Source organism: Equus caballus, chromosome 17 (genome assembly GCF_041296265.1).
Source record: "Equus caballus isolate H_3958 breed thoroughbred chromosome 17, TB-T2T, whole genome shotgun sequence".
In the NCBI taxonomy this organism is placed as follows: Eukaryota; Metazoa; Chordata; class Mammalia; order Perissodactyla; family Equidae; genus Equus; species Equus caballus.
In genome coordinates, this window is record NC_091700.1 from 95,638,631 (window position 1) to 95,660,382 (window position 21,752).

A 21,752-nucleotide genomic window follows, 5' to 3' on the forward strand; every position below is an offset into this window, starting at 1 on the left:
AATTAATTATATACAATATATTTTATATATGGCCATATATCTGTGTGCATGCACATACACATTCAGATAAATCTCCCAAAGCACAAAGAGAATGTTGCACAATATAAAAATTATTTCCAAAGAAAATTTTAAAAATCATTTTGAAATATGACTGCATTTTGAGTATAAAAACTGACCTTCTAAATTTCACTAATTTGAAGAAAACTCTGCATTTAATACAAAGAGTAGACATTATGATCATCTGATAAATTAGAAATTATGACTAACAATAACCATCTCCTCTGGTAATTTCAAGCCAAATTACCACAAAGACAAGATCTCAAAACTGAGAAAAATTGGTTCATTTTCCACTTTAGAATTTGTCTAATGCATTATTTCCTCCTGGGACACAAACACACCAAACACAAAGTGGAAGGCCCTTTAGATTCACAACTATTTACACCAACACTTCAGAGGCTTTGGATCTTTGTCTTTACCCTTCACACTAATATATTCATTTGCTTGTATGGATGTAACCTAAAAAACCTGCTAACTAATCTGACGGAAAAAGTCAGCCACGTAAGCACAAAATTTTCCAGAGGACAGTGAGCCAGACAGTTCTCCTTTCTTTAATCAGAAAAAAATGGTCCAGGTAGGCACTTGTAATGTTCATCTTCAGTGTGATAGGTGATGTCACGAAACCGGGACACATTTGTGGAACTATTGAAAACGGTGTTGCACAGACTTCAAGCCGTGGACAGATCTGCTCCTTCATGCGCTAGCAGACTTTCTCCTGCTGTCCTGCAGTAAGGAAACTGCTTACAGGACAATTTCAGGATGGACAGACTGGTCATTTCCGGTCCACTAGTGATACAAACTCTGGACAAACAGCCAGGAAACATGGAGCTATATTTGTTTCTGGAATAACAGGTTGGAGGGTGAGGGTCGGCTCTGTTTAATCCTATGTAAGAGCAACATCCGACTGGATGGCTTCTGTGATTTGAGTTTGTTCTAAAACTGACTGAATTTATAATCATGAGAGAGAATTGCAATGTCCAAAGCACTTCAGTCTCCAGAACAGCTACAAGGTGGGGATAAATGCTTCACAGAGACGTGTAATTGCAGAGAAAGCAGGTAAACACCTTCACTGAATAAGATTTCACCTGTTCTGGGAAATCCCTCTTTGTCCAAAGCTATGCTTTGTAAACTGAAATTCCAGAATTAGAATTCTTCCTTTAGCTTCTGGCTTCAGCTGCTACCATGTCAGTCGTAAGCACTTCCGAGTCTTACCCGTCACGCGGTGTTCTGGGAAACATGTAAACGATGTATATTTCATCTTCCTCCTTGCTCCAGACGAAGATCTCTAACATTTTGATTCAACTTCTACCTAAGCACAGACTAACCGACTCACTGTCCAGGTACCCAGCACTGCCCCCCTGTTAGGGTAGCGTTCAATATTTCCGGCTTGAGTGAAGGATGGCGGTCCATCCTAGCTGGCTCAGAAAGGACCAGACACATCTGCCAGACGCGGTAAGTGTCACTCCTGCTGCGGGTTAACAGGGCATTGTGGACAGATGTCACTCAGACCCTCCCTAGGCGGCATCACGGAGGACAGCTTTCTGCTCAGTCCACCTGCAGCGCTCACTTACATGCAGACCGGCCAGCAAATGGCCTGGGCCTGGCCCTTCAGGGCTCCCTGGAGCACCAAGCTCAGGGCTCACTGCAGTCACGACTGGACACTGCCTGGGACTGACCCAACTCCAGGCCATGCAAATGCTCCAGGCCTAGTTTCCTCAACTCTCCATGGTCTAATCCCTTTCATTTCTCCTCTCGGATCAGGCAAGGCATAGAGATGAAATGAAGAAAGACAGCTTGGGCTATGTTAGATTTTCCCTGAAGTTTGCCTAGGTGTGCAATCCTGTGCAGGTAGGGTCAGCTTTATCAGCAAACCTGGAGGTAGACAAGTTTATCCATAAGTTCTTCCCGGCTCTGTAGCAAGGAGCATCCAGGATGACATGGAGCCGGATGTCTTTCTCTCCCAACGCACACGAGCAGGGAATCTGCACCCTCCTCTGGAGTGACGGCGCTTGGCCCTTCCACAGGTATCGGCCTGCTGGACCGGAGGAGGGCCCCCCTAACTCAGGATTCTGCTCTCAACAACCTGGTGGACTGAGTATCCCAGAGGCCCAGCCCTGTGAGCCACTTTTTGAAACGGAAACCTAGATGGTGTGATGCTCCAAGATTCACTGCTACCGGCAGAATCCTCGTTTCTACTCCAGAGCTCTTTCCCTGAGCTAGTCCCCTTGCCCCAGGCGAACTTGAACTGTTGATAATACATATGGGGTAGAAGTCAGGGAGGACGATCTTAGGTATGATGATGTGAACTCAGATTCAAATATATAAATTAGAATAAACCTCAAAGAGGACAGTGTTTTAATGGAAGAAGAGATCCCAAACACATGAAGTAGCTACTTTCTACTTAACAGTTTTCTTATAACCTATTTTCAAATTTCTTTATTTTGTTCTGGTCATACCATCTCCTTTCACATTTCTCTTTTGGCCTAAATATTTGATATATTTATTAAAACATTTTGTAAGACATCAAATGGTACTTCAGCTAAAGTGATATTTCATTATTCTTTTTTCAGAAAAAATCCCTGCATTTCAGAAAATAAGGAAACCTATTCACACATTGGGGAAAATATAGAAATTGAAAATATCACAGACGTCCAAATTAAAATCTATGGGTAGCAGATTTTTCTAGTAAAACACTCCTTTAATGAGAAAGTCTTTTATGTTATATTATCTCTTTAAAATGTTTATCAATTCCCTAGTCATGTCAGAACTGGATTTTGGAAATGATCTTTCACAGTTGTGAACTCTTTCATGTGAATTATAAGACACAACACATTAAAAAAAAATTCCTTTCTAATTTGATCAATATGCATATCAAAGTATTTTCTCCCATCTTTTCCTCTCTACGGATTATTTACTTCTCTTGCCTGCAGGCCGGAATCTCCTTCAGATCCCCTGCAGTAGCACAGCCTCGCCACCAGGCGTCCCCCTCCTCCAGCACATCAGGATCAGGTGTCACTTCAACCGACAACAACCTCCCACAGTATTTCCCCAAGAGGCAGAAACAGAACCTGATTCTTGTCATAGCTAAAAGATGAAATGCGGAATTCTCAAAATATGTTTTATCTCCATTGTCAGTAACCCCCAGCAAACCAACTTTTACATTTTTTCTTTCAACAATTTCTCTATGAAAAAATATAACAACGGATCAAGTCGAGTCTATTTTACCTATCAACCAAATGGCAATTTTCGTGTTTGTTACCATAGCACCCGCGCCTGTGATCCTCTGCTACTTCTGTTTTCTCAATGTTGGCTCGCTGACACAGGTAAGCAATTAGGGATTTCTCCTGGGGATCTCGAATAAGGCAAGGGAGTGTGCAGAGGGGAAACCCGAATAATTACCATGATGATGGGTTGACATCCAGAATCCACAAACCACTCCACCCCCTCACTTGAAAGATGAAGAAACTGAGTTTCTAAAATAGCAGCACATTATGAGAACTGAGCGTGAGAACAGAATCTACCTTGAAAGATGTCAGCTCAATAATGCCTAACATTAAACGACGGGCTTCACCCGGAAAGTGCCTCAGAATTTCTCCCTAATTAATATTTCAAACACTCCTTCAGTAAGGTGTCAGTTTTATTCTTTAACAGAAAAGCCAAGAGAGATCTCAGGCAAAGTGTCTTTCCTTTGTCTCCTGAAACATACAAGGAGGCGCTCTTCTTGTCATCTAGGTTTGGGGTCAGAACATTTGGTCATGACCTTTTGTAACATCCTCAAAGACAGTGTATAGCAATAGACATGGATTCTCAGATATTTCAGGTTTTTTCATAAGTTATGGGGTTACCAGGGATCATACACACAAGAAGTAGCTGATCAAAATATAAAAATTTAAAACATTCAAATTTAGGACATCAGTAAGTAGTGCAAGCATCATAAAGAAATGATGCACCAAATATCGAATCTAATAACTCTTACCAAAGTTATAAGTAATTCCTGATTATTTAAAGACATTGTATGTGTTCTGAACCTTCTAAATGGTTCACTGAACCTGAGGTATGAGATGCACTTTTTTTATTATTATTATTATTATTATTGAGGAAGATTAGCCTTGAGCTAACATCTGCTGCCAATCCTCTTCTTTTGGCCGAGGAAGACTGGCCCTGAGCTAACATCTGTGCCCATCTTCCTCTACTTTATATGTGAGGCGGCTACTACAGCATGGCGTGCTAAGCAGTGCCACGTCCGCACCCGGGATCCGAACCAGCAAACCCCGGGCTGCTGAAGCAGAACATGTGCACTTAACTGCTGCACCACTGGGCTGGCCCCTGAGATGCACTGTTTTTCGGATGACAGGAATCTTAAGAATCAGTAAATATTGAATAAGCCTAGATGTAGAGGAAGAATGGGGGGGCCCTGTAATTCCACAGCTCTGGAAGGCTGGATGCAGAGGACTCTAAGGAAAAATCTTCACCACGCCACTGGTTTGTCACCGTGGAGAAGCACCTTGAACAAAATTGGTCCTCACTTGGACCACGTCTGGCAATGAGCCACATGTAGTTATGTGCTTACTGAACACTTGCTCGAGGCTGATTCTAAGACGGCTCTCTATCCTTCTGGAAGCTGTGACTTGGATGTATTTCGAAGAGCAAGGAAACCAGTATAATTAAATATGTTGAATTTGAAGGAAACTCCATCTATTTCTTCAACTCTTGAGGATAAATGATTATAGTTTCTGCACATAGAATGGAAATAAACCACTTATAATTTTTTTTTATAAAGAGGACTTACTGGAGGCAATATTAAGACCAACCTGCTTGTCAGTTGCTTTTAATAGAATGGTGTTTAGTGATTGTCCTCATACCTGTTTCAATGAGGAAGAAGTCTGATAGACCTGATGTTACTTGTGAACACGAAAAGTTGCTATGAGCCTGCCATCCCAGGTGGCCTTGGGTTGTATGCAGCCAACTGGGAAGCTAGCAAAAATACTCTACCTTCTCTACTATATTTAGCCTAATTGTACCTGGGTACAGAAGATATTTCATTCAAAATGCATAAAGTCATCTGAGACAACTCACGTTCACTCTAAACTTATCTAAAAGGTGGGCTATTTGGATCTTCATGTCTATCTGTAAGAGATGAGCCTCTAAAAATTGTGTGACAATGGTTGGGAACAAACGCTATATATAAAAGTCTTGCTAGTTTCCCTGGAAGGGTGAGAAGCCACTTGGCTCCATAGATGTGACCATTGGACCCTAGGAGCTGTTCTCTGTGGTGACTTATTCCCAGAAGGAGACTGTTCTGGGGCCTGCGTTTGGGACAGGCAGCAAGTGATTAGCGTCAGTAGAAATATCTCTCTTGTTCAGGTACGGCAGCAAAACTCAAGAGACCTCTGTGACCTGAGGAGGAAAGTGGCGGCTGCTGGTCATCAAGATAGATAAGAATTCTTCAAGAAGGCCCAGTGTCACACCATAGAAAAGAGGATCAATCTGAAAATTAGTACCTGTTTTGTTAAAAAAATTTCACAGAACTTCAGAGTAAAATGCCTTCAGAATTTATTCTGCACATTTTGAGAAGTTTAGTAATAAAAGGAACATGAACCCAACTGACAGTGGTGAAACAAGAGTTAAATTCCCAAATATTCAGTGACGAGATTTTCCCAGAGACCTGCTAAGATCAATGGCATTTTTCTCTGGACCCAATGACAAATCTCCCTTTTGCTCTCTCTTCTCCTTAACGGTGAAGATTTGGCTATGAAAAAGCTGATTTTACAAAACTCGAAGACAGTTAAAAATTTAAGGTGGACTTGCTGCTCATGTTGTGCAGAAAGAGATTAAGTCCCATCGTTAGTTTTCTGACGGCCTTGAAAGTGTACCAAGAAGGGGACGGCCATTCAAACCTATATTTCGGATTCATACATACAGATAAAAGACCAGGAAACGGGAGGAGATAAAGATAAACACCTCACCTCCATTTGAGGTTGTTGTCTGCTTTGAGAACCTAGAGAAAGCTGCTGACCTTCTCTAGGGAAAAAATCTGTATGCACGTGAATGAACAAACATGCAAGCTTTATTTAAAATACCATATGTTTTTGCAGGTCCTAAAATTATGGACACCTTATTGAACCCAGAGTAAAGAGTTGAATGCCTTTTCTTGACAATCATTTATTAAAAGTTTTATGTGAAAATCAAGTAAATTAATAGCCTGTGCCTGGTGTATTTGGGCTCAGATTCAAAGGAAGAAGATTAATTTCTTTCTGTCCTTCCTTCCTTTCCCTTGGTTTCATTCTCTGTCTTTCTCTCTCCCTCTTGCTCTCACTCTGTCTTCCCAGCAGAGAGGAGCTAGATGAAAAATGATCGCAGCATCCAATCAGGGGAGTAACAAAAATGATTGGCAAATAGTGTTACATTCCCCAAATCACTTTCCGTTGCACAATAGCTATTATAGCCTATTGACGACATACCTTGTGCATCTCCCTTTTCAGTAATCCTCATAGCGAGGATGCATGAGGGTATTGCTATTACTAATTTACTAAGGAGGAAATGGCAGCTCAGAGAGAATGCATAACAGAAATAGGACGAAAGCCCATGTCTCCTAACCTTCAGGCAGATGTTCTTCCCGCGAGGTTGGGCGGCGTAAGAAAGACTCATCCAGTTCTTAGCCAGCTTCTTACTGGAGAACTTTGGCGGACTGTCTCTTGATAGCTTATCACTTAGACTTAGGACAGTACGGCTAGTGGATAGGCGTGTAAATAAGTGATCTAGAAAGAAGCTGATAAATTCTCATGTTGAGGATCTCAATAGAGTTTCACAAAGCTTGATATAAGAAGAGGGTTTTCATGTTTCTCCACGCTTATGATGGTGTTTTATCCTTAAGCTTGAAAACTAAACATGCTACTATGCAAACCACGTAGTTACAAGGATATTGCATGGACTTTTTTACTGAGAGAGAATGCAGAACAACTCTGCTTATGGCACCACCATGGCAAAATGTCTTGTTTTCACTTGTCTTCTCATCACTTATTTTCAATAACAATCTACTCTTCTCCTCTACCTGTTATTCTGTGTCTAAATTTTGTAATGCTGATAAATATCCAGACATTGAAAGCTAATACCAGTGTTTTGCCTAGTCTGAGTCATTTACTGAAAGAAGTAAACTTTGTTAATGGGAAATAGAAGATAAAATTGTATCTGGCCTTTATTGTGTGTCTCTAATACCACCCCCCTACACACACACAAATAACTTAGATAGACATTTCTTTATGCTCCTGATACTTGTTTAAGGTAAAGTAACAGAACACTTCTCAGAAAATAGACTTAGGGACATAAATGTGTTACAATTTGAAAAAGAAACCTAATTTTACTAGCCTTATCACATGATCTGTTCTTAGGTAATGCAAAGAGAATGCAGGCAGAGCCCAAGCTACTCTAAGTCAAGTTTAAGCATATCCAATGATTGCCAATATTTTGCCCTGGGAATTATCTTTTTACAAAGTTAATGGTTGTGGTCACAGGCAGACTATAGTAACGTGGCGTTTCCAAATCAAGTCGTCTCAGGGCTTCTGTGAAGGAAAGCGTGGAAAACTACCAGCTGTATCTTCAAGGTGACATCAGTGGAAGGAAACAACAAAGGAAATCGACAGCACATAAGAAAGCAGGGCCAGCAGGAGAGGCTGGTGACAACCCTGGCCTGCGCTGTACCTGTACAGATGAAACTGGAGAGTCCCCCGTAGATGACTTCATCGTTGTCGGGCAATATGAACGGACACCTCGTCTGAACCTCCAAACAGTATTGCTTGCAAGGAATTGTCTTTCTGCAGTTAAACTGTGCGACTTCAAAGTACTGGGAACACAGCCAGGCTTTGTAGACAATCTGAAAAAAAAAAGACAAGAATCAAAAATAGGGAGGGATGACAACAGTTCTGACTCCAATAAAGGACATGCTGTACTGTGAGAAGCATGCTGTGGTTTCAAGCGGATCATAAGAAAATTCTCATTTTGAGAAAACATCTTTACACATTGCCAGATGCAAGTGATAAAAACGTAGCAACACAAGTCTTTGCAACAGAGCAAAACATTATTTGATTGAGCCCCTAAGAGAATGCAAAAGGAAATGTAGCGTTTGATTTGACGTGGCTCATTTGAAAAACAGCAGTGTTATTCAGGATCTGAAGTTTTCAAAATCCAGAGGTAGGGTAAGTAAAAGAAATTATTGACTGTGATACACTGTGGTTACTTCCTGAAGGGTGCAAGGTGAGTCAGTTCCCTGAGCAGGGAGCTCCAGGCTGTGCTTTCAATGGGCACTAGATGGCGCTGAGTCCTTTACAACGATGGCCCAGCAGGAGGGCAGACAATGCCCGCCAGTTAGAGCTTGAACTCCAAAGGCAGAGAACAAGTGGCAGTGAGCATTTAAATTTGTGACTCACATCAAATGAATTAAATATCTCGTCAACTGAGAGCCTGCAAACACCCACCCAGATCAGACATAACACGCCGTGGTGTCATTAGGCGCCCGAGAAAGGAAACCTCACCAGAACCACACCTTGGACCTTCGAGATGCTGTGTGATCCACATGAATATTTATTAAGTACTTACTTGATTGAATAAAATGTAAAAGGATTATGATTTCATTTATCTCTTTTGTTTTTGATAGCTATTTAGGAAAATAAATATTTAAAAAACACCTTTTTCTAATATAAGGAAACAAGCTGAACCTGAATCCAACTAAAACAATGACAAAAGTACCCATCAACTGTCTAGACCCCCGTGAGTAAGGTACTTCCCAGACCCTGGGCACTGGTGGCTTCTGTTTAGCTGTTTCTAGGGTTAATGCTATTCAGATAAGATTTTGTCCACTATGTCCTACATAGAAAATTGAATGGTTTACAGTTAAACGAACACTAGGAGGTCATAAATACTTGACAATCATAGCAAGAACAATAGCGAGTATTTATCAACTTCGTTCTCTATTCTAAGTGTGTTGTATGCATTTTTCCCCATATAATTCTCAGCACACACTTAGAAAGTAACTATTAGTCATGCTTTGCATAAGAATAACAATTAATAATGGAAGTAGTGGAAAATCCAGAATTCAGACCCATGTTCTGTAGGATTCCAAATCCTGTACTGTTCATAGTTACGTTATGTTTAATCTGAAAACTTCTTTTTTAGAAGAACTTCTGAAATTACAAGGGAATTTGTGTATTAATCTGAAATCAGCACTGAAATTTCGAGTGACTGGTCAACGTCCATTTGGCATAAGGGAGATTGTATTGAATTTTTATTCATAACTTTTTATTAGTTTGATCAAAATGAAACTTTATTCTTTGATCAAAGGTGCCTCAGTGGCGGTAAAATGGGATACATGTGAAATTCAGATATAATTTTAGATAGCTAAAAGTAATTTTATTTGCTATCACCAATGGTTCATAATCACCATACAACTTGATAGGAAAATATACAAATAATTAGAATTTTTACAGGTCTTTTGAACAGTCTTAAAATAAAAGTGTGCATTGGAAATTGCTAGAAAAAAATACTACAATAGCCGAGGAAACTCTGAAGATTTCTTAAATTTCAACATGGAAATGAGGTGAGGCGAGTGGATGAGGGCCCCCTGACAGAGGTGGAGGGTGTGGGAGTGCCATCATGCCACCAGAAAGAGACTAAAAGCATCAGTTTCAGAAGAATGAAAAGTGGAATGCTTTCCCAACCACACTTTGGGGAAGCTGTCGATGTTTGCCAAAATGCCATTGGTCTTTGTGTAATATAGCATAATATGTAATACGATATACGACATTTATGCTGTAAACTGAGCTGTGAGCTAAGAATGGCCAGTAGACCATTCTTTTTTGTAATTTCTGGTTTTGATTTCCTTTTTCGGGTACTAGAGGAAATTGAGTCTGTTTACACATACAGTTCTAACAGCAAAAAATTTCCCTTATCTCCTGTGCAATTCCAGAGAATTGCACATATTTTTATGGGCCAAACTGTGCTGTTTCTCCTCCTAGTTTGTTTTTGGACAATTACTCAAATTAAAATGATTTCTGAAAAACAAGTCACATCCTGTACCTGTAAACCCTATCTGAAGAAACAACCTCTCCTCTCTCACAGGCAACGGGGCATCGCATGTTAAAGTCTCCTGGGATATATACCCACTCCATAGCATCACCCCATTGGAATTGACCCATTTTTATTCTGGTTCCTTAAATACTATTTCAGCTATATTTCCTTTGGAGATTTTTTACTTAAAAAACTAATAAGTCTTCAAAGCATAGATATCATGTAACAGTTATGAAGAAGACTGGTCATAATTTGCATGGCTGCCAGCAGAATTCTGGATCTTCGTGCGGCGCTAAGGGCCTCTCTGGCCGTTTCAGTGCATCACCGATTCTTATGATGTAAGTCCTGGATGTTTGAAATGCAATGGAGTATTCCTTACTTGAGCCTTAAACACTTTCTAAAATTTTAGTTCTTGGGATGCAATATGTCAGAAAGCAATCAGGGGAAACTTCGTGGGCAGAAAAAGAAAGATGAGGTCCTTACTGTCGTCCTCCATACCTGAGGGAATTGCTGCTATGTGCTGATGCCAATAGCTTTTTTGAATGTGAAATCAGAGGATAAAGACAAGAGAGAAAACAGACAGGTAAATATTAGCATGGCAGGAAGAAGAGCTTTCTTGCCAGAAGAGATGTACAGAAAATGAAATGGGCTGTCTTGTGAGGTACTAACTTCTCTGTAACTGGAAAAACTCAGATAGAGTTAAGATAATTCTTGCCAATACGCTATGCAGAAGATTCTCGTGTTAGGGAAGTGGGAGAAATAAATGGCTCTCAGACATTTTTCAATATCCTGGTAGGATCTTTTGAGGGAGGGAAGTTGAAAAAGTTAGATGTTTTGCAGTGGCATAAAGCTAAAGAAAGAAGATTAATTTTTAAAAGTACTGAAGGATTTTCAAACAAAAGCACATAATGAAAAATGAATATACTTGTCTTCTTTCCTAAGAACTCCATGGTGTAGGGGAGGTCAGAAATCTTTTTTATGATGGCTTAGCCTTCTCCTACATAGAGAAATATTAGGTAATCGCTTTTCTAGGTGTCACTAAATACTGTAAATGATTATATGATGCTGAACAATAATTTTGGGAAGGGACAAAAATATGTGTCAGGCCTCTGGTGACAAATTAATGGCTACACTACATGCACCCACACCCTTCATAAGGGCTTGTGCCCTTTTCTTTGTAGAAGCAGTTATGCTCACCAGGTAATTGTACTCATGAAGGACAACTCAAATGAACCATTCTCCCACTCTCACCTCCACTCTGTGGCCCTTGGAGATGACTACTGACTGTACGAAAAAACTCTGCTTGCCTGCTGCCCATCCCACAGTTACAAAGGAAATACTCTCAACTTACAGCCTAGAAAGGGACAGACGAAATTATCAAAATGGCCTAAACAAGAAAGTCATTTTTACTTAATATTTGGAAAATGATTTTCTCTTTTTCTACCAAAGTATTTTCTCATTTGCTATTTTTTCCCCCACGTCATCCTTGCGAGGTGTTTGGGAAATACTTGACAAAGAAAGAAACTGAGTTACAGAGAGATTACAGTAGTCAACGAGTAGAATTCAGGTCTCAACAGCCAGGCCAGAGCTTTTCTCGCTGGGAACTCTGGTAACTGGAACTCTCAGAGGACGTGGAAACTGATGACAATGTGAAGAAGTCTGGGTCTCTGAGGGCACGGCGGTCCGGAGTAGAAAAGTTCCTCGAGATCATCCAGGCAGGCATCTCATGTTAAAGTGGGAATTGGGGCCTGGAAAGGTCACAGTCGATGGCAATGCCAAATCGCTGGCCCCCAGGCCGTTGTCTCAATAAGGCACCCCGTTATTTGGAAGGCATGACCTGAGTATCACTCATTTCCGACATAGCCTCTTCTTTTGCAAGTGCCTTCACTTCCGAACTGCGCTGTCCAAACTTTCACTTGTGATTCCGCACAGCAGGCTGCAAGGTCCACCGCCATGCCCCTCGGGCTGACTTCTCTGCCCTGCCTCCCTGGTTACACAGGCCTATCTGAAGATGTGGGCGAGGACAACAAAGGGTGGGGACAGGAGGGGCAATCCCAGGGAGCTGTGGTCTGCCGACCTCGTTTCCAGACTCTTGATGAAGACAATATTTTTTAAAGATAATTCTCAGTGTTCAGGAAAATTTTTGTTCCAATGACGCGAGCATGGCTGAGGTGAAACCCTCAGGAGATGGAGAGAAGGTCTTTTGCCTGCTGCCTGACTCTGGGAGGCGATGCTCAGCTATGGAACTCTGGAAGAGAATGCTTTATGTGACACAAGGATGAGCCTTAGACAGTCACCATATTAGTCATTAGAAGTTATACCTGGTGCCCTGAATAATCATAGGTAACAGGATTGCCGTAATAAATGACCGCCAGCATGTCAGGTTCTCATCACCTCTCTTGGTTCTGGACATTCCATATGACTATGGCTAATCCTGCAGAGAGCCATTCACAAAATGCCTAAGATTAATATTTTCCCAATAGAAGCTGAGATTCTCATTCCTTTTCAATTGCCTCCTTCCCCCAAATCTGTATCCATGTTTTAGCACCAGGTAGCGGGTCTATACTGCAAATAAATGTTAGCCTGCTGAAAAAGTCTCATCTTGGTTGCAAGTTTTTATTCTTAAGAAATGTGTCAGGTATTGAAGATGGTTGTCATCTTCATATTAGAAGGTTACTTTCCCTTTTTCCCCAATTATTAGTGAGGACGGACTCCTTTTACATTTATAACATGTTGATACATTTTATTAGATCCTTTTCTGGCAGCTCTAATGCATTTGTGGCCTGAGTTTTTAGCGTGTGGAGGTGAAACAATTGGTTATGTAAGCAATAGTCTGCTACAGCAACTGCCTCAGGCTAATGCACTTTGATGCAGAACGCATGTTGTTACAATTATAAGTGGAGGTGGAAGTCAAAATAAATTTCACATTCATATATCTGAATGTCGTCTTTTTTCTATATCTGTGTCAGCGTCTGGTTAAAGCGCATTGCACCCAGAAATTGGAAATACTGATAGATTCTAAGAGGGAAACAAGAAAAAAGTCTCTGCCTATGGATGAGCTAAGGCATCTGTGGACGAATATTAAGAGACGGACTGTGTACCGAGAACCAGCCTCCTTGATCCACCAAAGACTTATGTCAGTACACCTTGTGCTCCAGGGCTATGTCTTGGCTCCATTTCCTGAAGAAAATGCAAATGTCCTCCTATTTTCTGTTGGTTGACCCACTTCGGGATCCTGTTATAACACTTGGTCTGTTCCCCTGAACTTCAGAACTCCCCTAGCTTCCTGGTGCTGCCCCACATTTTCAAGTCCACCCAAACCATTCTCACTGCCGGGCCAGAGCCCCAGGGTCCATCCACTGAGGAGAGGAAATCGGTCTGAAAAAGGCAGGGCCAGCCCGCTCCCAGTCTGTAGTCAGATGTGGTATCATGGAGAGCCACAGACACATCATGGTAACGATAATGAAGAGCAAAGCAACACGACTGAGCTTTCTTGAACAGAGCATGTTCCCATCCAAGAGGGATGCAAGAGGCTCAGAAAAAGGGAAACCAGAGAAGAATTTGTCAGTGTGTCCCCAGCATTATCTGAGGGGCACAAAGCCACCTGAGCTTCTTTCTCTCTCTTCCTCATTAACACACATCTTGCATTGTCTGTTCTCAATGCCTTCCTTGTGTTGTCTTCCTTTCCCTCCTCATCTCTCTATGAGTTGGCATCAGCCCGAACCACTCCACAGAAACTATCCTTTCTAGACAACTTGGCCTCTCTGCTGATAAACCCAGCTGCTAAAATTGGATATTTTCTTCTTTGACCTTCTTGGCAGCATTGAGCCCTCTTGATTAAATTCCTTCTTGAAATGCTGGCACCCGGATATCGGAACGCCATTTATCCTGGTTTTCCTTCTACTCCTCTGACCACTCCTCACTCTTCACTTACTGTTTTATTATTGTCCTTCATTTGTTTCCTGTCACTCCCCAAAATGTTGGTATCCCTTAGGCTCTAAACTTTCTTGTATACATTCTTTCAGGAAAATCATCTGCTCTCATGATTCAATTATCATCTTTAAAGTAGTGAAGCCTAAATCTTTATTTCCAGTGCACCTTTCTCTTTCTCTCTCGATCCTCTGATCTACCTATAAACTGTCTCCTCCATCTGTTTCAGTGCTCTTTGACATCTCCATCTCCACAAGTCCAGAGTGGAATTCGGCATCTTCTCTTTAGGGCAAAGCAAGACGTCAGAAATCTGGGAGTCATCACTGATGCCTCCTTCTGCTCTCTCCCACAACTGTTTAATCACCACCCCCTACCTGGTGAGGCTACCTCCTAAATATCTCTAGTACCTGTTCAAAGCTCTTGATTTCTTTGGAAAGTCTCATGGTTCCCACCATTGCCGTCGCTCCCTAGTGACTACATAGATGCACCTATGGACCTATCTTGGTGCCTTCGTGGTAAACTCCTCCTCTCTGCTGTTCTCTCACTGCAGTTAGAGTAATCTTTGTAAAATTAACTTGATTTTTTTCACTACTCCAGTTTAAATCACTCAGGACCTCTCCACGGCACTCAGGAAAAAATTTAAACTGCTGGCTAGACTCAAGAGCTTTGCGACCTTGTCCTGCTTAGCGCTCCAGCCTCGTTTCTCTCCCCTCCCACACTTACCCTGTGCTCTTCTACCATGAAGAGTGACAAGCAGGGTCACTAAACACGCCATGCCTTCTGTGGCCCTCCACCCATGCTCTTGCTTCCACTTCCTTCTCAGATCCCTTAGTCTGGTTGATTCCTACCCATCCTGGGTGACTCATCTGTAAGCCTTCCCTGACATGCGCACCTCTCAAGACTCTGAAATGGACACTTCTTACGGACTTACACTAAATGCAACACTCTTTCCTCATATGCCTCCCCTTCTAGGCTCCTGTAAAGGGGCCTTATGCACTTGGTATTCCCAGTGCCCTTGGTGTACCTGGGAGAAATTTAACTTCCATGGAATTCTCACTGGATAATTCATACCATGGCCTTCACGTCTGCACAGCACTGCTTTGTGATTTGGTTAGTGTGAGCCAGTCCCCCTGGCTCTGAGATCCCCACAGAGCAAAGACTCAAACCATGAAGCTTGATGAGCTTCTAAAATACTAAATCCCATGGATCCCTTTTGAAGTGATCAGCTAACTTTTTTATTGGAGGCCAAATAAATCCAAAGGAAATAAAATTTTAAAAGCCCACTTCATGAGTTGAACCTCTCTTTCCAAAGAGATGCCATGGTTAGGGTGCTGAGGCACAGTATGGGGTTGGGTTGCAAGCAGAGAAGGATTTCTGCAAAAAAGGAGGCAGGATGTGGTTTCATGCATAGGGCTCGTGGAAAGCCCTCAGAGCTCCAACTTGTTCGGAACTTGTTATTTGAAAGGACAAGCTGCTATGGCTGGGATTAGGGCAAAAAGGGTCTGGCAGACAGATCACACTAACTGATATCTTTCTAAAAAAGTCCTGCTGTACATCAGAAATGAATATGATAGTAATAGGTGAATTAAGCTCACAGTAAACAACCGTTTTTTTTGGCGTTCTTAAAGAGAAAACCACAAGCCCAAAATGGTGACACTTGCACTAAAGCCCATGATTCCGAGCCTAGATTTAATACCTAACCTAACTACAGTTTTGACCTTCCCCAGAAATGTAATTTAATCAACCAGTCTGGAATAGGTCAGTACCAAGGAGGTTATCTGTCATGCCGGCCTGCTGCATCTTGCAGCCCGCCACCCCCCTCCCCACCCCGCCCCCTCACCACACCCCAGGGAGAAGTAACAATCTGCATGATAAAATCCTTATCTGTCTCTTCCTGCCAAAGAGATGTCCTGGCCCCAAGTAATCCTGTCTTTTCTTTTGCTAATAACTTCCTTGCCCTATCCGGCTTCCTAGAAAAACTCTGCATTTTGTGTAACTCCCAGGACTATCTCTCTGCTTGCTGGAGGAGACTCGCTGATTCATGAATCATTGAATAAAGCCAATTAGATCTTTAAACTCACTCGGTTTAATTTTTGTTTATTAATAGTGTCAAGAAAGATCTCTTTTAATGAGCTGCCTTCACAGATTATCATGTTGGTGACAAAGACGGTGGGAGCTCTGCAAGTGGGCGTTAGAAAGAAGGGGGTTCCTTCAGGAGACTACTTCTGAGTGTGGCCACGGGGGGACATCACTGCTGTTTTCTCAACAGCCCTTTCTCAAGTTGGAAAGGAGCAGGAATAAATGACAACTTCTTTTGTAGACTATCAGCTAACCAATACCTTGAGAATGTAGCAGTCAGATGTCACGTGGTCCTCTAAATACACCACGTATTTAAGCTGGTCCATTACTCCCTATTGTAAAAGGGCCAATGATCCTGTTAGAATTTAGAGCTTTAAAAAGACAGCACGTGAATGCTTCAACATAAATTCAGTTTGGGGCTTCATACCTTAAGCAAGTTAAGCATACTGAAAAGAGTTTAAAAAGTGGGAAATCAACATTTTGAAGAAAGAGAAATGGAAGTGAGTTTGTAGATAAATCTGAAACTAGTTTTAAGCATATAAAGGGATAATATATTCACCAAGGAAAGGAGAGGAGTGAATATGGTAGACTGCCTTTATTTTGTAGGACTCATAGGAATTCAAGGAGCGCTTGATGATTAATAAATGAATGAGTGTTATAATCTGGAATCTAGACTATATTTAGAAAATACCAACGTATTCAGTAAAATTATAATAAGTAATCAGTACATTCAGTAAAAAATGCAGATGTCATAAAACTCAACAGAATTGGACATACTATAACTGCCTCACTTAACAGAAACACACAAAAAAGGTCTAAAGAGGTTAGGGCATAGCTTCATCACAGAACCCGAAGTAAAATATGGAATATTTCCAATAATAAAGTAAAATTAATTAACTAACAACTGATCGTTTTATATAGCCATATACCTTTAGAACTGGAATATGAAATGCTTTGGGTATATATCTAAATTTTCCACTTCTTTTTAATCTGGTCAGGACCTTTTTGTATCAGCAATGCATGACTGCAACCCGGCTTTGCCAATATCAAATTCAAATCAGTTGTCAATGAAAACAACAATAATGTGTCTTTGCTCAAAGAAGGTGCTGCTGCCCCTTGGTTGAGTAGCTCTTTACATTCTTGATTTCTCCCATGGATGTGAGCACTTCTGACTGGTCATCACAGAGTTGATACTCAACAATTAGCAGCTAATACCATGCCATCATTACGATTTTCTGCTTTATCCTGTGTCCTGCCGGCGAGGAGCAGGAACAGGAAGAGATGACAGCTCCTTCTGTAGCCTAGGAACAAATCATCACCCTGGGAATGCAGCAGTGTCACGTGTCACACGGCCCTTGAAACATGCTATTTATTTAAATGTCGTCTGTATTGACAGCCAGAAATGTGCCGTTGATCCTTTAGAATTTATAGCTTTAAAAAGTCACAGGGTGTACACTTCAAAAGTCTGATTAGGATACAGAGTTGTAGCGTGTTATAAAACGGAAGCAGCTAAGTGATTTCTAAGAACTTGGCTTCCAAGGTATCATTCGATCTGTCTCGTAATCCTAAGTTATTGATTGAGAGCCTGCTGTGGGCCTGGTAGTAGACAAGTGCTCTTGGGAGCAGGAATGGAGGACAGATTAAAAATTTCCTTATAAGACATTTTTCCTGTCATCAACAGCAGTATCCTCAAATTAAAGGAGACAGGCAGGATGCGCTGGGCGGTGTGTTGCTGGGAGGGCGCTTCGGTTTGGGGAAAGCAGAAATGATGCTTTCATCAGTGATGAGAAGAGAAGGGGACAGTCCTTGAGACGGAGCGACACCCGGCTGGCAGAGGGAGGAATGGGGTGGAGATTCACGTGCCTGTGACAGGAAAGAGAAGGAGGGGCAAAGGGCAGCGGGGAGACCGCAGGAAGGAAGCGGATAATTACGTATCTGCTCTACACGCTTATTCCGCCAGGTGTCTTCAGTGTGTGATTTACGTCGGGTGCGTGTGGGCTTCCAGTTTGATGAAGGTGGAAACTACGACGCAGAGAACGTCGGCGCTTTGGCCAAGGTCCCACAGCAGAGAAGAGCAGAGTCAGGCTTAGATCTTAGGCCATTTACCCCGCAGCCCCACCCCATATCTAAATGTGTGTTGCTGTGCGCACAGTCGAGTCTAAGTAAACAGTCCTGAGAGTTCACGTAGAGTTGTCCCTGGGTTGAGAGAAACATCTCTTCGGAGGGTAAGCTTAGGAGAGTCACACGTTTTCAACACTTTGTATTTCGTTTCGTATCTCAATAAGATATTTCAGCAACTGTTAAGCATTTTACTCATCAGTGAAAGATTTTCAATACGGCAAAGGATCACAGTGTTTGTGGTCGTATTAACAGGTGCTTGAAACTCCAAGCACTGGTGACATGAGTAGTACTATTGTTAATGAGGAAAGAGCCAAAATTGCGTCTGAAAAAAATTGCTTATCACTAGAAGTAACAGCTACCACCAATGAGGAAGCTTCTTTTCCTAGTCCAGTCCTAAATCCTCCACTCTCTCTCTTCCCCTCTCTCCTTCTCTCTCTCTCCTTCTCTCTCTCTCTCCTTCTGTCTGCCTGATTATTTCTCACATGAAAATTTATTCACCTGTTAAACTATACAGAACTGACACTAAATGGTATATCTTTTGAACAGTACTTGCTAAACACTTTTCACTCCATCCATTTACAACTTTAGCATATTTCCCTTACATAAATATTTATTTATAAAATTTACACATGAACTATTGTATAAGGTGCACTTTACAAAACATACACAAAACATAAACGATAAATGATAACTATAAATAGAATTTTTTAAATATTTTCTTGTCACATTCCAGTGGGTCAACTTGCATATGCCATGGGTGTGTACACCCTACTTATGAGAAGCCTAGATAAGTTAAAAAGAAATTGTAAACTTTATAAGTATGGAAAAAATCATGTAAATTGTGAAATTATATTGCACAGACATTTAAAACTGAACACTTGCTTGAAATGTTCAAGAAATTTTAATGAATTTTATCTAACCAACTAGACAAACAACAAAAATCATAATGAGGGCAAGAACTTGTCTGTCTTTACTCATCGATGAATACTCCACTAGTGGGGGGCCTGGCCTTTGGCAGGACTCAGTTATTACTTCTTGAATGAATTAAGGAGAGCATGAATACACAGGCTGAAAGTGAGTCCATATGGCCACGGCAAGTGAAGCAGGCATATGGGAACCCCTCTTGTTTAGTAGAGTTTATTTTCTTGACCAACGTTTTATTATTATTATATATATTTTTTAAATCTAGAAACTAATGGCATCCATTTTCTCTGATGCACTTTTTTAAAGGCAACAGTAGAAGCTGGGCTAATGAGTACAATTTTGGATGTCTTGATGCTGACTTTTAGTAGCAATAACAGTAGAAAACACTACTATTTCTTTGTTTTGTTTAGTATAACTTAGCAGACTTAGTAGGTTAGACAAATATGTAACAGCTGATACTAATTTTATTGGCATATTGTGAAAATTAAGAAAATTAAATCATTTGTTGAATTCAATCAAGATACATTGTTAATAACTCCTTTCTGCATTCTTAAATGTTTTGCCAACTTTTGGGACAGCAGAAGTGGGAAAGTTGTTTTTGTTTTGTTTTTTGCTGAGGGAGATTTGCCCTGAGTTAAAATCTGGCATCAATCTTCCTCCTTTTGCTTTAGGAAGATTTGCCCTAAGCTGCCATTTGTTGCCAATCTTCCTCTATTTTGTAGGTGGACTGCCACCACAGCATGGCCATTGATGAGTGGTGTAGGTCCACACCCAGGAGCCAAACCTGGGCACCTGAGGTGGAGCATGCCCAACTTAACCACTCGGCCACCAGGGCTGGCCCAGGGAAACATTTTTCTTCCTGAATTTTTCCAGGTTTTTCTATTTCTAAACACTGAGATGAAGCCAAATGTATTCTTTGAACACTGTAGGTCATGTTATTGTCTAAGAAATCAGAAAACACATGTTTTCAAGTGATAAAATTAAGATGTTTCAGGTAAAATAGAAATAGATTCATTCATGTACAAAGCCTTCGTAATTCAAATTAAGACAAACAGTTAACTTGAGAGGTAGGACTTTCAAATTACTTCCTAAAACACTTCCTAAGACAGTTTTTAATCGGGTGGTCCTTGTGTTCCATTTACTTTCCATAGTGAAAATGTCATGCATTTATATATGTTAATGTAATTTGTAATATGAAGTTAGTAAAATATAATGCATTGCCTATTCTCCAAGTGTGTTGTGTATATCTTAGAGAAAAATGACTGTCATACTACTTATAGAGTTAAGGATGTAAATATGCGCTATTTGACTCTTTCAACCCACCCCTGCAAATGCTGGGCTTCAGAGCATAAAACTCAAGGACAGGAGGAAGACCTTCCACTCCTCCTTCCGCACAAACAGATACTGCCGAGTCCTTTGTGGCAGGCATGTCACTCTTAGCCCACATGTCTGATTTTACCCCAAGCCTAGCACGCCATCAGAAATACGTTTTTAACATAAAACGATGCTTTGTTCGAGCCGTCACTATTTCACTATGTCAGCCTCATTGCATACAGCTATAAAAACACACATCACAGAACCATCACTTTCTCCATACTTTCACCACACACACACATACATTTTCTTTACAGTTGGCCAAATTCCATTATCACATCAAGGAAAAAACAGCCTCTCCCTGTTGCTCTTACAGTGGAACTGAAACTGAGCTATTCCTTATAAGTTAAAAAATAAAAACACCTAAGTACTTTCCACATTTGTGAACATTCCTTACATTTTTTTTTCCTGGGTAGAACTCCGACTCCAATAGTCTTTACAGAATTTAGTCCCCTTCATAAAGATTGTTTTCTTCAGGGTCAGTGAGCTGGAAGGAAGCGACTTCCCTCCAGCAAGTGCCTGAATGTAAACAGACACCACTGTGGAAATAACAGAGCATCCAGAGAAATGATGGGAGGGAAGCCTCTGGGTCTGAGCCATCAGAAAGGGGTGCCGTTTTTATGGCATCAAGTAAAGGAATCAGAAAATCCTGGCAAAAATATGGTTTGATTATATTCCTTAGAATTTAAGATGCTGTTCATTATTTAAAATCTGTTTTAGCCAGAAAATGTGTTTTACATTTTCTATTGCAATAGCAAAATAATGTTAATTGCATATTTATTAGAATGTGTAAACACTCAGATGGAAATGGCTTCTTTTACAGTGAAAAATTAGCCAATAATCTGTTTCTTTCTCATAGTATCTAAAAGCTCATTCTAAAAGGGCTCTCATTCACCGTGGAAAAACCCCACATAAGATCCTGATGCTTGAATTTCACAGACCTCTAATCTAAAGCATTTTAACATCAATTTCTGACTTCATAATCACTATCAATCTGAAGCACTATATTGATGATTATAGCAAATCAGTGATTTCAGATCTTACAAAGCCAACATGATGAGCAAAAGCAAAGATAACCACTAACACGTCCATAGCGCTTGCTGTATGCCAGAAGCTGTTGCAGGAAGAATCAGACGCAGTAGCTCTGAGGTAGATAGCAAGATTTGTCCTTTCTTTACGGATGTGAAAAATGAGGCCCGGAAAGTTAA

The 21,752-nt window shown here is 41.0% G+C and overlaps 1 protein-coding gene across 2 annotated transcripts in view; it reads right to left on the reverse strand.

Annotated features, from left to right (window-relative positions):
- The window catches only part of NALF1 (NALCN channel auxiliary factor 1), a 613,526-nt gene that overhangs the window by 30,848 nt on the left and 560,926 nt on the right, over positions 1–21,752 (reverse strand). For both annotated transcript variants that reach the window (XM_005601335.4, XM_070240462.1), the window contains exon 2: positions 7,756–7,927. In XM_005601335.4, the coding sequence (XP_005601392.1) occupies positions 7,756–7,927 (172 nt within the window). The remainder of the gene's footprint in view (positions 1–7,755; positions 7,928–21,752) is intronic.